General features: G+C 44.5%; 1 protein-coding gene across 1 annotated transcript; it reads right to left on the reverse strand.

The window, feature by feature from the left end:
- Positions 1-518: 518 nt before the first annotated feature.
- LOC124509179 (diphosphoinositol polyphosphate phosphohydrolase 3-beta) lies at positions 519-1,013 on the reverse strand. The gene has a single exon (XM_047075746.1). It carries the CDS (start codon positions 1,011-1,013, stop codon positions 519-521), a length of 495 nt encoding a protein of 164 aa, XP_046931702.1.
- Positions 1,014-13,888: the final 12,875 nt, after the last annotated feature.

Here is a 13,888-nt window from a genome sequence, read left to right on the forward strand (position 1 = left end):
GCGCTAATGCTGTGAATGAGAAAGGAGGTCAAGAAAAAAAAAAAATTAAAGATGCCACACCATCAAGATGTTCAGATTTAAAAGGCCTTCACTACAAAACAAACCGCAAAGCTACGGTACTAAAAATGCACACGTGCATACACACGTGTGTGGAAACGTAAAAGAAAAGAACAACCCACAGCGTGAACACACTTGTACACACACACACACTAAGAGCTGAGCAAGCAGTTAAGGCACCTTAAAAAAAAACAACAAACAAACCCACGTGGTTTAGGCTTACCGAAATCTGTTACAGTCCTACGAAGCAGCGATTTTCAAAGCATCTGAAAAACGTGCAAATTGTCTGAAAACAGTGCCTGGCAACTGAGACAGTTTGCAAGCGTGATTCAGAGGTCTGCCAAGGAAACAAAAGAAGCCCCCCTCCTCCCCGAGAGACCGCACTAGGCAGCAGAGGTGCTCCGGGCACTATTTATTCTAAGGTAGGCGGAAAGCAGAAGTCTGTGCAGGAGCGGTACATACTAGGGATCGCTCTGTGGCAGAGACGGGGCCACCGAGTTTCCATTGGTTGGGGAGCCGCCCAGCTTTAGTTTCTCCAGATATTCGGCATGCACGGGCTTGTGGCACTGGAGAACCTTGATCGCATCTTCGATTTTGAACCACTCTCGCTTCCTTCCAATGCTAACCGAATCTTCCCAATCCTCCAGAATCTCGGTGACGGTCAGTACGTACACGTACGTTCTGTGCTTGCGGTCTTGGTTCTGTTCGAAAATGCCCAGGAGCCGGCCTAACTTCCCCTTGACTCCCGCCTCTTCGAACACCTCTCGGACAGCCGCACTGCCCGGCTCCTCCTCGGGCTCCATGCCCCCGCCCGGCACGATCCAGCGGTCCGGGTACCGACTGCTACTCACTAACAGCACCTCGTCCTCGCGCTCGCTCCGGAAGCACAGGCACGCCGCCCGCTTCTTGAACCCCTCCGGGTCGTAGGTGCGCGTCTGGTTGGGCTTGCACTTCATCGTCACGGCCACCCGCTCCCGCCGCTGGCTGCTGCTGGGGTCGCTGTCGCCGCTGCCACCGCAGCCGCCCGAGGTGCCAGAGAGAGAAAGGGCCGAAGAGAGGAGCAGCGAGAGAAAGCGCTCTGGCCAGGAGCCCCGGGAGCCCCGGGTAGATGAGGCAGGGGCGGGGGCGGGGACGGGGGCGGGCGAGATACGTCAGTCAGTTCGTCCCCCGTGCGGCCAGAGGGTCCCGAGCGCCGCCGCCTGACTGGACGAGGCGCCGCCGCCCCCGCGCCCGCGCCGGAGCCGGAGCCCGCGACCCCGGCCCTGCGCCGCCGCCAGCGGGTCCGCCACTCCGCACAGAGCCCACCCGCGACTCCCGCGCGCGCCCCCCTCCCTCCTCAGCCGCCGGGCAGGGGTTGAGCGAGGTGAGGCGCATTCGCGTGCGCGTCCGTGTCCCCATTCACGTGCGCGTTCACGTTGGAGGGCGAGGGGCGGGGGCGGGGGTCTCGCGGCTCCCGCAGCGCGCGCGGCGGCGCCGGGGGCCCACTGCGCAGGCGCCCCGCACCTCGCGGGCTGGGAATCTCCTGCCAGCGGGACTTCGGTTCGCCAATCGCTGCACTGTGACTTGGGCCGGGATCGTTTCCACGTGCGCCTTTTGAGTCGAACTTGGCCGTGGCACGGCCAGACGTTTCTCCTCACCCTGCCCAGCAGGTTGCATGAAACACGTGCACTTATTTTACCCGTGATAAGGTAAAGGGCATCATCACCGTCCATAACAAATGGTACCTCCTTACGTTTTAGGAGGGCCCAGGGTTGTCTAAATGATCCTCAGTATTCCTGGCAAAACAGTACCTAATCTTTGCTGAGTCATAGCATGCCGTTTTATTTCTTCAACGGGTTTGTCCACCTTAAAGGTCAAACAGCCAGTTCGTTTATCAGCAAAATGGGGTTATTTGGGAGTAGCAGAGGAATTGCGATTCGGGACACGCAAAGCGTGGCACACCTTGGACAAGTCTGGAGATCCGAGCAGGGGAACCTTCCTTTGTAGGAAAAAGAGGAAGTTGGGAGGGAGTCCTGCGAAGGAAAAGTCCATCGCAGGAAAACGACAGTTCAGAGTGATGACAGTTTCTCAAGTGGCAGAGTTGTGGTATTTTCTTATTGGCTGAGCTTGTTGCTGGGGCAGGAGAAATTCCTCCTTCCTTCTGCTGGAGTAGGAAAGTAAACTTCTTCCTGCTGGGAATGCAAGGCACTGTTTGTCCTTGTTGGGGTCCACAATTGATTGCAGTGGTAGGGTGTGAAAGCTCCCCCTGCTGGCCTATGGACTCCCATTTTAATAAGGTTTCCTTGAGGCGCTTGGGTGGCAAGGTCAGTTAAGCCTCCAGCTGTGGATTCCCACTCAGGTCTTGATCTCAAGATGGTGAGACCGAGCCACAGTCTTGCTCTGCGCTGAGTGTAGAGACTGCTTACGATTCTCTCTCTCTCTCCCTCTGCCCTGCTCCCCCCACCCCCCACCGCACTCCCCCCCCCCACCTTCCAAAATGAGGTTTCCTTCGTTCAGGGTGGCAGGTTCTTCACCTTGCCTGGCATGTTGGCACAGCCCATCACTTAACACTTTTCTTGAACCCCTACTGACATCTTTCCTCAGTTTCCTATCAGTAAACTTCTCGCCTACTTGTTTCAGCCCTTTGCACTTGGAGTCCTATTCACCCAACAGCTGCAGAACCACCCCAATTAGCCTTTTATTAAATGCCAACAGTCTCCACCCTCCACCGACTCCACCCTCCTCTCTCTTTCTCACTGAGAAGTACCGCTTGGGGTTTTGGAAAACATGCCTATGGAAATCCCTTCTCATTTTACAGTGCGATGTTTACAAGCCTTCTGGGGTGGGCCTCCAACAAGGCCACTTGGTGCTCTGTCACCTCTTTGTGTGCTCAAGCTGTCCTCTTGGCCAGGAAGTGGCCCCTCACAGCCCAATATGTAACAACCCAAAGGCTTCCCCCACTTTTTCATTTTTTCTTACTGTTTCCCTGCTCTAACAGTAGCCTTATGGAGAAGGCCTCTGATGTCCCCCAACTTTTGCCATACTGCAACTTAGGCATCTCTGCCTCTCTCTTACCCACAGACGCTCTGCTGGCATCAAGCAAGCAGGATCTTGAAAACTCACTTTTCCAGTGAAAGAATCCCTGCATCAAAGGGAAACTGAATCTGAAATGTAAGTGCAAAGTACTGAGGAAACATACAGCCCCAGTTTTAAATAACAAGTTAGATCAGCTTTCCAGGGTCTGTTCTACTCCATTTATACCCAGAATAGCTCATACAAACGATCCTGTTCCCAGTGGCAACAGACACCTGTGATATCTAGAGCATAATATGACACAAATGTGTGGGTTGCATATGAAGAAAATGATAGAATGGAGACATAAAGAGAATGACTTCAACCAATAGAGATACTACTACTACTGACCATATTTTAAGGATAAATGGACGATGAAAGAACATTTGAAGGAATGTGACACCCTGTAATTAAAAACAAACTGGGAAAATAGATATTAGAAGGTTGTAGTCCTCAGTGTGTCTAATACACAAATACACCAGTGATGTTGAACAACTAGAAAAAAATTCCATCACAATCAGGATTTAGGCAAATATACCTATTATCACCAATATTATTAAAGCTCGCTTTAGATCGTTGTTCCAGTGCAATTAGATTGTAAAGAGAGAAAAAAAAAGTATTGTTTTAGTAAAGAAGACAACATTTTCATTATTTCCAAGCGATGGGAATATATTCTTGGGAAAAGCCTAAGAAATGATATAAAAGTGAATTCCTTTAAGTGGTAGAATGAAATACTAATATTGAAAATACCAAAGCTTTCATGTATGCCAGCAATAATCATATAGAAAATATAATGGGGAAATGATGGCATTCATAGTAGCAGTTATCAGCCACCACACAATACATAAAATACCAAGGGATCCTGAACAGCGTAGGTAAAGACATTGTAGTAGGAAATGATAGAACTTGGACTCAGCTTTGAAAGATGATTTGAATGAATCAAGAGGAACTCTAGCAAAGCTGGGAGATTGGGCTGGTGTCTGCGGGAAGGGGTGGCCCAACTCGGCCCCAGCCACATCACAAGTTCCTTCACTATTACCAGTACCTATCTCCTTGTCCTTGTCTCAGCAGAGGTGCTGCCTTCTAGTCTAGTCCATCACTTGCACATCAGAGTGTGCCTATGCAGTAGGCTTCTGTTGGAGGCATATTTTTTTGGAAGGGAGAGTAGAGCAACTTTATAGTATGGAGAGAGGTACAGGCTGGGTTCCTACTGGCAAAGTCATAGCACACTTCTGGATAAAGAGATCCACAGCTTACAGATTTAGTACAATTCCAGAATGTTTTCAAATGTGTTTTTTTTTTTTTTTAGAATTTCATACAATGATTTTATTATTCACCTGTTAGAGAATAGGGCAAGATAGCTTTGATTTTTTTCTATAGAAGAATAAAAATCCTTTTCGAGAGACTGCATTCTAGTATCTGGTGTACCCATAGTTAACTATTTTTCTGATGATAAACATGGTCATTTCACAAACTATTTTAACAGTAGACTGTTACAGTAACAACTGTAATATGTGAATGCCTGCCTGTATCTCCTCCCACATTGTCCTTGGCCTTGGCGAGGAAATTCGCTATGTCCAATGGAACAATAGCAAGTGTGAAGCAAGCAGAGAATTGAAAACTGCTTGCACACCGGAGTTTGCCCTCTCTTGCTGCTCTTGACACAAGATAACAAGAAGCATGAGTTAGGTGGGTGATGAGAGACCCGGGGCCCATGCATCCCCTTCACCATAGCTGACAGTGAACCAGTTGCCAGAAATGTGGGTGGGTGAAGCCGTCATAGACCATCTAGCCCCCAGCAGAGCCTTCTAGCAGACAGGGCACTGACCACAGATGCATAAACAGACCTTCTGAGAACAGCAAAAGGTCCACTCAGCTAAGCCCAGCTGAAATTGTCGAGCTGCGGAATTGTGACCAAAAGAATTGGTTGTTTACAGTCACTAGATTTTGGATGGTTTGTTGTGCATCAGAAACTGGCTGGTACAACCAGTAACTGCCACCCATCAAAATACAACCAAAAACAAAAGAGAGGGAAAATAAGGTTCATAGTGGAAATTTAACCTCTGCTTGGAAAGGTTGACAGTGAACTTGCCCTGGAAAGGGATGAATTAAAACCTGATAGTTGTCGAGGACAGTCTGTATGCCAAGCCCTGTGTTGATCTCTGTATCCTATTTAACTAACAGCCCATTAAATCTTAAAGAGGAGGTTACTATTTGCAATTCATAGAAGAGAAAGACTTAGAGTGCAGTTTGTATTTGAATTCAAGCCTTCGTGTCTCTACAGCCTGTGCTCTCACAACATCACCATGTCTTATCAAAAGGATTATTTTTGCCAAGAGCTATGGTTTGTTGTGTCATTTTTTGATGATGTTCAGAGTTGACTTCTTATGTAAGGTGTTCATTTGCTAAGAGTCACTGGGTTCAAAGAAAGGTATTTTCCATTTCCCGCACAATATAGGGAAAAGAACACCTGAGTGCCTACCTCACTCCCAGCAATCAAGTGTGTCACCTTGACATGTTACTTGACAACTTGAAGTTCAATAACTTCTACACACAGAAAATGGAATTAAGTGATACAGAATAGAAGATATTCTATTTTGTCATCACTCTAGACATTGCTTTTGATTTATTGATGGTCTGATTGTTTTTACACACTTAATATTTATCTACTAACAAACCTGAACAATTAGTATCAAAATTCCCCTTCAACAGATTAAGAAACAGGCTGAGATGGGTTTAAGTAAGACAGTAAGTGAGGGAGCCAAGGTTCACACCTTGGTCTGTCTGACTCTAGAGGTAATCCCCTTCCTTTCACTGTGACAAATTTCACGTATGTTGAGAGTTGCTGAGATGCACAGTACGTGCCATTCCTGTGGTACAGACTTACTCTTCTCTCCTTTTTTTTTCCTTCCAGGAAGACCCAGGCACCCAGGAGAACATAGCTGCTCTGTAATGTTCTAACACTGGGGGGATCTGTTCTGAGACCAACAGTCCGATACATATTTCTGCCTTTTTTCTCAGGTAGGAAGGAGCAGGCAGATGGGAAAGTGACAGCAACATGAGAAGCATCGTTGTGGAAAGTCGAGCACCTTACTTAGTGAGATGATAGATTACAATTCTAAGAGAGATGGGCTCTCCAGACCCGCTGTTTCCTGGGATAGAGAATGTTACAGACATTCCCAGAGCCTTTTAGTACCCACAGCTGGAACCAGCTTTCAGGCGAGTGACCACAATATACCTGAAAAGATTGCAAGATGTATTAAAGGGAGAGGAGCATGATTCAGTTGGTTAATAACGTGTCTGACGCTTGGTTTTGGCTCGGGTCATGATCTTACGGTTTCATGAGTTTGAGTCTGAGTCCTGCTCTGTGATGGCAGCATGAAGCCTTCTTAAGAATCTCTCGCTCCCTCTATCTCTGCCCCTCCCCTACTCGCGCTGTCTCTGTCTTTCTCAAAATAAATAAGTAAGCTTAAAAAAAAAAGATGTACTAAAGTAAATCGTTTCAGTGATTTTAGTAGTAGTCAATGAGAGAAACATACAGTGTTTTAGAAATCAAATGACCTAGAATTTTAAATCTGGCTCTTTCAAGTAGTTATGCAGCCTTTAGCAAGGACTATTTCTGACTATGTTATTTCTCGTCTGTGAAGTGGGGATTACAAAAGTACCTACTTCACCAACCTCACATTGCCTGGAAAGATATTCCTGACCATGTGTGCTCACCCTCCCTTTACACTGGGATTAAATTATCTCCCTCTTTTTCTTCCTTTCCAGGCTCCCTTGACGTTAATTCTGTCATCACTCTAATCAAGGAGCTCTGTAATGATTGGCCTGTGTGTTTGTAAGAAATTTCAAGACTGGGAGCCAACCTGAAGCATACCTGTTGCCCCTGAGTCAGCACAGTGCCTGGAACTTGGTGTCCAGGAGGGATTCAAAATACATTGTTTGAGCGAGAGAGTGTGCCAGAAGCTACGTGGATCAAAGGCCAGTTATTACTGTACCTGTTAACTCTTTATCGGTGATAGAAAGTGAAAGATGGGTGAACATAGGTATCTCCACATGCAGAGGTTGGGTGAGTTGTGTCTTTCAAATCACTCCCCATGTGTTCCCAGAGTCTTTGCTTCTTTGTGTATCTTGGATGCTCTGTTTTTCCCTCAAATACAGAATTGGCTTCATAGTGTGTCTGTGCTCGAAAATTCAGTAAAATCTCCCAAATACAAAGTGATCTGAGCAAAAAATACCTCTCAAATTTTTCCCTTTGATCCATGAGTGTATCACAGGGTAAATACAGGACTTTTACTTCTGTGTTCTGTGAGTAATGGCACAGATGGGCAACCAAGGGCGTGAACACAAAGATGAATGGATGTCAAATCCAGGTGAGTCCTTCCGTTCTCTCCAAGAGGCAGCACTCCTTTATTTCTCCTGCTTCTTTGGTCACTACCTCTAGTTCCCTGACTGCTCTGTCTCTCCTTTTCACTGACATTGTCCCTGTGCATTCTTCTCATTCAGCACCTAAACCCTTTCTAGTGTTCCTCTGTCACGTGTCAGAGTGGAATGCTAAATCCTCAGGAAGGAACTGTAAGCACCCTCCACCCCTATTGTATATTGCTAAGTGCATTCATCTCCCCCCCACCCCATATTCCTGATCCCCTTTACCTTGGCCTGAATTGCCTCTTAGTTACACTTATCACCCAAAACACTGTGTTATTTACTTGTTTATTATGTTGATTGCTTATTTCTCTCTCCTCCCCCCACCATAGCTCCTGCTTGACTAGAACCTCTTGATCTTAGGAATCTTTGTCTCTTGCCCACTGGGCAAAAGCAGCTCAGAACATTGCTGAGCACACATTGTAGTCATCCGGACCCTATCTGTTGGTATAATGGACCTATCTGTCTCCCTTGCTACATTGTGACACCCTTGAAGGCAAGGGCCACGTTTCATTGTTCTTTGTCAGTCCACCATCCAGAACAATTTCTGATACAAGTGGAAAGGCATCGCTGAATATTTGTTGAATTAATTAGTTAATTGATCCTTTGAAAGTGACACTGGTAGGGCAAACATTCTGTTTCCAAACTGCAGTTATTCTAGTAGGTGCCATTGGTGTCAGCACCATGTATGTATCAGCTGCCATGCTAACTAGGCTAGTCAGCTGGGAGATGTCTGCTGGCTAGAAGTCTGCCTCATTTTTTGTGGATCCCTCATAGGGCTAGCACTGTTCTTCCTGCACAGCAGGATGTAGAGTGGTGTTTCCAGATCTTTGTCATTCATCACTGGATGGCTTTATCTGTGCAGGACATGTACCATAATTTACATAATATGTTTCAAAATAAAACTGTATCTTTGGAAATAAAAGATAATTATATAATTAAACAGACAAAATGAAGGCAATGAACTGATGTAGTTGAAATAAATGTTGAGGTTCATGTTAAGTAATAGTGTACATAATGATGGCCACTGCACTAGGCTCTTCATTGATCTTTCATTTGATCCTACAAAAAAATGCTTCAAAGGAAATATCCTCATTCCTATTTCTCTTTTTCAGGGAAGATATTGAGATCAAGGACATAGTGGAAATTGCCCAGGATCTGAAAGCTAATGGTAGCTACATGAGGTGGAAACGTGGGGCTCATTGATGATAACACCCCAGAAAGTCCGCAGTGGAGGCCGACCCTGCTTAACTTGCCCCCAGCAGTCCTGTTTGTTCCCCTTCCATTTTCTGCTGTTTCACCTCCACCATTTCATCCACCATTTCATCGTGTCTGCCAGCATTTCAGAAGCCCTCTTCCCAGGAATCTGTCCCCTGCTTCTTTGGCACAGTGTTGATATATTCAACACTGGTTCTGGTTGTGGCAGATGAAAGTTGACTGTTTTGCGTCCTTCTGAAGGAACAGAGTAATTGTGATTTATAACTCTTTCATGACTTTTGATGATTGTGGATCCTGAGGAAGGTCCTTGGCTGCAGAGCTGGTTTCCTTGTGCAAGAACCCTATTCTTAAAACAAACAAACAAACAAACAAACAAAAACCCTATTTTTGGCAGGACGCCCTTCTCTTCCACAAAGGTATCAGACCTGCCCAGGAGGAAAGATAGCTTCCTTATCAATGACACTGAGCACCCACAGGCCCGGACACCAGGAGACCAGTTCCCCCAGAGGCAAAACAGGTTTCTCAGGGTCACCGAGCTGTTCCACAAATTTCATAGGCTCCTTAGATAAAGATAACAAGGCACATGCAAATGATGTTTGGCATCAATTTGGGAGAAGGAAAACAGCTGCATCCCTTCTTTCAGAGTAAAAGCTTTGAGTACCCCCAGTAAAATCAGCCTGTGTGGAAAGATGCACCGTTAGAGAGCACTGTGGTAGAGTAGCTATGACCAGGGGTTCTGAGCCAAGCACTTTCTCTGAAATTTGATATTGTTAAGAAAACGGCATTTCCTTTTCTTTTTTTTCCATCTTCCTTTGGGTTACTTACTTCAAGGCAAGTTAAAAAATTATTGGTTTTGTTCTTTTTCCCAAAGTACAATATTGTATCTCCTAGTAGAGGACACCAATTAGACTCTTAGCTTCTGAAGTTCACTTTAACTTTGATCAAATAGCTTTTTCTACCAGCCTACATCTCAAAGGAAGTATCCTGGATTTGTCGCTTTGGATGAACTTTCTGATGTCTATAATTCTTAAAATCCTCATAAAGGAATCCTACTTGGTTTTTTGTTTCTTAGCTACTATAACAGAAGACCCAATAAAAGCTCTTCGAGGGCCTACCATGTTTCAGGTCTTTTGCTTATCTTGCTGATAATTGTCATACAATTCCTATGACATAAGTACCGTTACTCCAATTTCACAAATGAGGATATTGAAGCCCAGAAAGATAGATACGTTGGCCCTGACACGTGAGTAGAGTGGCAGAGCTGACATTTAGGACTGCAGTCACAATCCATTGACTGCATTGGTCAGCGTATCCTGACATTTAAAAAAAAAAATGAAAAAAAAATTTGTGTTTGTGAAAGTCATCGTTAATTAAAACATTCTCTACTATTGTGATGTTGTCACTCTATTTTACTTTTAGAGTTTTGCTCTTGCAAGTAATACTTTTCCTTTACATGAAATACTAAGTTTATAACATTACAGTTGGGGGTGGCAGATATGGAAAGGCGTAGACATGACTAAGTCCTGGGAATTGTTGCTGTAAGCTATATTGTGTGATGAAAAGTATGCTATGTGCTATGTAGAGGCACATGGACAGATGGACCAGATTTCTATTCCCCCAACACATCCCACCTTCTAGAAGGGTTTGCATGGCACCTGACACTCAAAAGCCACACGTATGGTACTAATATAGAAAGCATCTACTGCACTACATCCAGACTGGAAGTGGGTGTTTTTGCTGTCAATGTTTCTGTGTGAAATAGATGAATTCAACAAACCTTCAATGCCTACCATGTTTCATGCAGTGTGCTTCATACAAGATATGCAAAGAAGAAATAAAACATGGTTCCAGCACTTAAGTACATTATAGGATAAAAAACAAAAAGTGGAATGTAATTTGTGAATTACAAGTCACCACAGGGTACATTTGCAGTGCGGAACAGGAAAAGAGGAAGAGGAGAGAAAGAATTGGACTGAGAAAGAATAAAGGCAATAGGAGCAGGAGTCCGATCAGGGGAACTGAGTCCTTGGGACTGTGAACATGCATGCCTGTAGCTGAAAATTGCAGTCTTTGGGGACTCACAGACTTGATTCCATGTTCCTGAATGTACATAATTTTCACCAAAACAATAATCACATTACCAGTCTTATATTTATTGATTAATTTCTTCAGTTAAATTTCTTGATATGTGTGTTTTTTGTGTATAGATCAGTTTGCATTTGCAAAGCCTAGGGGAATTGCAGAACTTCTCCGACCGAGAGGACGTTTCAGAAACTGAGAGATTATTAGAAAGGCCGACACTGATTATAAGGCCGGGAGGTCATACACTAGTACTAGAAGCTATTGAGCATAGGGAACTGAGATGAAAGTCAGAAAATCCGTATGTCCCACACACTGTGGAAGGCTCTGGGATTAGAGGGATCATTCAAGCTGATCCAGCTGTCTTAGTACAGAAAATCATGCAGGCAGATCTTAACCCCAGGGATCCGTAAAGATTTGTCAACATTGTTTATCAAGGAAGTGTTTTACACACACACACACACACACACACACACACACACACACACACACCTAACAAATTAGAATTCTGGAACTCAGCTGGGATCACAGAGTGCTGGAGCCAGTCTGTCTGACTCTAAAGCCTCAAAGAATGTCTATGACATCAGACCCTTTTTCATAATAATCTATTTGAAATTAATTCAGAGCCACTACCTGCAATTCCCCTGGCTGTGCATGTCAGTTGTTGCCCCATAAGGGATCCTTGGAACTTAATGTTCTGCCTTATCTGAAGGGCAGGGGCTGAATGGGCAGCTCTAGCGTGCAAGTCCTTCACACTGAGTATGGCACACATCTTGCCAGGAAATGTCCTCGTTGTTACTGTCACACTTCAAGCTGTCTGTTCTTGCCTCTAAATTGCAATTAGTTTTCACTACACAAGAATTAGAATTCTCTGCACTGTGACTCTGGCTGTGCTTATTTTAATTTGCACCTTAGAGCTACATGCAGCTATGGCTGGGTCAGAAATTATTTCTCATTCTCTCCAGGAAGTTGGATGATAGAGAATTACCTTAACCACAACAGATTCAATACACTAATAATTTAAGTGCCTGATACCAGTTTTCTATTGCTGCATAACAAGTTGCCACAACTTTAGCATCTTTTAAATCAACCCATGTGTATTATTTCACAGTTCCTACAGGTCAGACATATGTGGATCCAGCGAGTTCTCTGCTTAGGGTCACACAAGGCTGAAATCAAGGCGTCAGCTGGGCTGGGATCTTACCTGGAGGCTCTGGAGAGGAAGCTCTTTCCAAGCTCATCCAGGTGGTTGTAGGAATTCAGCTCCTGTGGTGCAGGATGTTGTTGGGGTTGCTCTCAGATTCTAGAGGCTGCCTGTTTCTCCTCATGTGGTTCTCTGCATCTTCAAGCAAGCAATAGTGTGTCAAATCCTTGTGCTTCCGATCTCTCTTGCTTCCCTTCTGCTGCCGGCCACAGAAAAGTGTGTGCCTTTAAGGAGCTCCTGTGATTAGATTAGGCTCTTTTGGATAATCTCTCTCTTTAAGGTCAGTTGTTTAGTAACCTTCATTGTAACTGGAAAATCCCTTTAGCCATGTAACCGAACACAAATATGTACAAAATAACTCGTCTTATTCATGGTACCTGGGATTATGATGGGAAATCTTGGGAGACCATTCTTAGAATTCTACCCACCACAACCTTTAATAACCATGAGGAATTACTTATGAAGGCCTTTTTTGTGACCCTGATGATCTGAGTCTTGTGAACATTACTGAGTTACATCATGTCATCATGTAGTTGTACTTCAACAAGTGGCTTGTACCTTCCAAAGTGTAATAATCAGAGTCTTCCAGATGAACTGATTCAATAGGATTACTTATATATTTATACATATACCTATATCTATATCATCTATATCTGTCTATCTGTCGAGAGAGAGAGAGAGAGAGAGAGAGAAAGACATTTGTTATAAGAATTTGGCTCACAAGATTATGAGGCTGGGAAGACCCAACACGTTTGTGGGCATGGTGGAGAGCTAGGAGAGCAGGAGTAGTTCCAGTCCAAGTCAAAATTCCTGAGACCCAGGACAGGCAGTGATGTGAGTTGCAGTCCAAAAGCTGCTGGGATCAGGTGTCATGAATTCTGATCTTCAGTTTGAGTCTAGAGGCAGGACAACAAGACCAATGTCCCACTTCAAGCAGTCAGGCAGGAGGGGTTCCCTCCTGCTTGAGGGAAAGTCAGCCTTTTTGTTCCATGTAGGCCTTAAGCTGATTGGATACAGGACACCCACATTAGAGAAGGCAATTTTTTTTTTTTTACTTTTTTACTGTTTTACTCAGTATACCTATTCAAATATTACCTTCATTTATAAATGCCCTGCCAGACACACTCAGAATAGTGTTTGACCTAATATCTGGCCACCCTCTGGGTGAGTCATGTTGACATATAATTTTTTTTTAATTTTTTTCAACGTTTTTTATTTATTTTTGGGACAGAGAGAGACAGAGCATGAACGGGGGAGGGCCAGAGAGAGAGGGAGACACAGAATCGGAAACAGGCTCCAGGCTCCGAGCCATCGGCCCAGAGCCTGACGCGGGGCTGAACTCACGGACCGCGAGATCGTGACCTGGCTGAAGTCGGACGCTTAACCGACTGCGCCACCCAGGCGCCCCGTTGACATACAAATTTATACATAACATGAAGCCTCTTGACACAGTCCATTGATTAACATTTCTTTTTAAATTTCCTTTGTATCTTAGTTAAATACTCTACTTCCATGTTTCCTAACTATAAAATGCATCTGTTAATGATTTCACATTTAGTTGCATGTTAATTACCTTTAAGGTTACATGTATGAAAGGGAAGATTGATCCACGAGCAGTTTACATTCTTTACTGCAAAGGGGAAATTTGCATCATGTTGCATGCAAATTTAATAATACCTTATATTTAGGACATGTTTACCATAATTGGCAAATCCTTTTTGTAAGCTCCATAGGTGTTTTACCTCATTTGGTCAGCAAAATGCCACGACATATGTGTCATCAGTAGCCCCATTTTCATATGAAGAACCTGAACACAGACATTAAGTAATTTTTCTGTCATGACAGCTTGTAAGT

This window comes from Lynx rufus, unplaced genomic scaffold (assembly GCF_022079265.1).
Source record: "Lynx rufus isolate CCGP_SWC_20201006 ecotype Redwood Valley unplaced genomic scaffold, mLynRuf1.p SCAF_14, whole genome shotgun sequence".
Classification (NCBI taxonomy): Eukaryota; Metazoa; Chordata; class Mammalia; order Carnivora; family Felidae; genus Lynx; species Lynx rufus.

Bases quoted from the DNA above. Each gene is read 5' to 3' on its own strand.
- LOC124509179 (XM_047075746.1), bottom strand. From the start codon at position 1,013: ATGAAGTGCAAGCCCAACCAGACGCGCACCTACGACCCGGAGGGGTTC.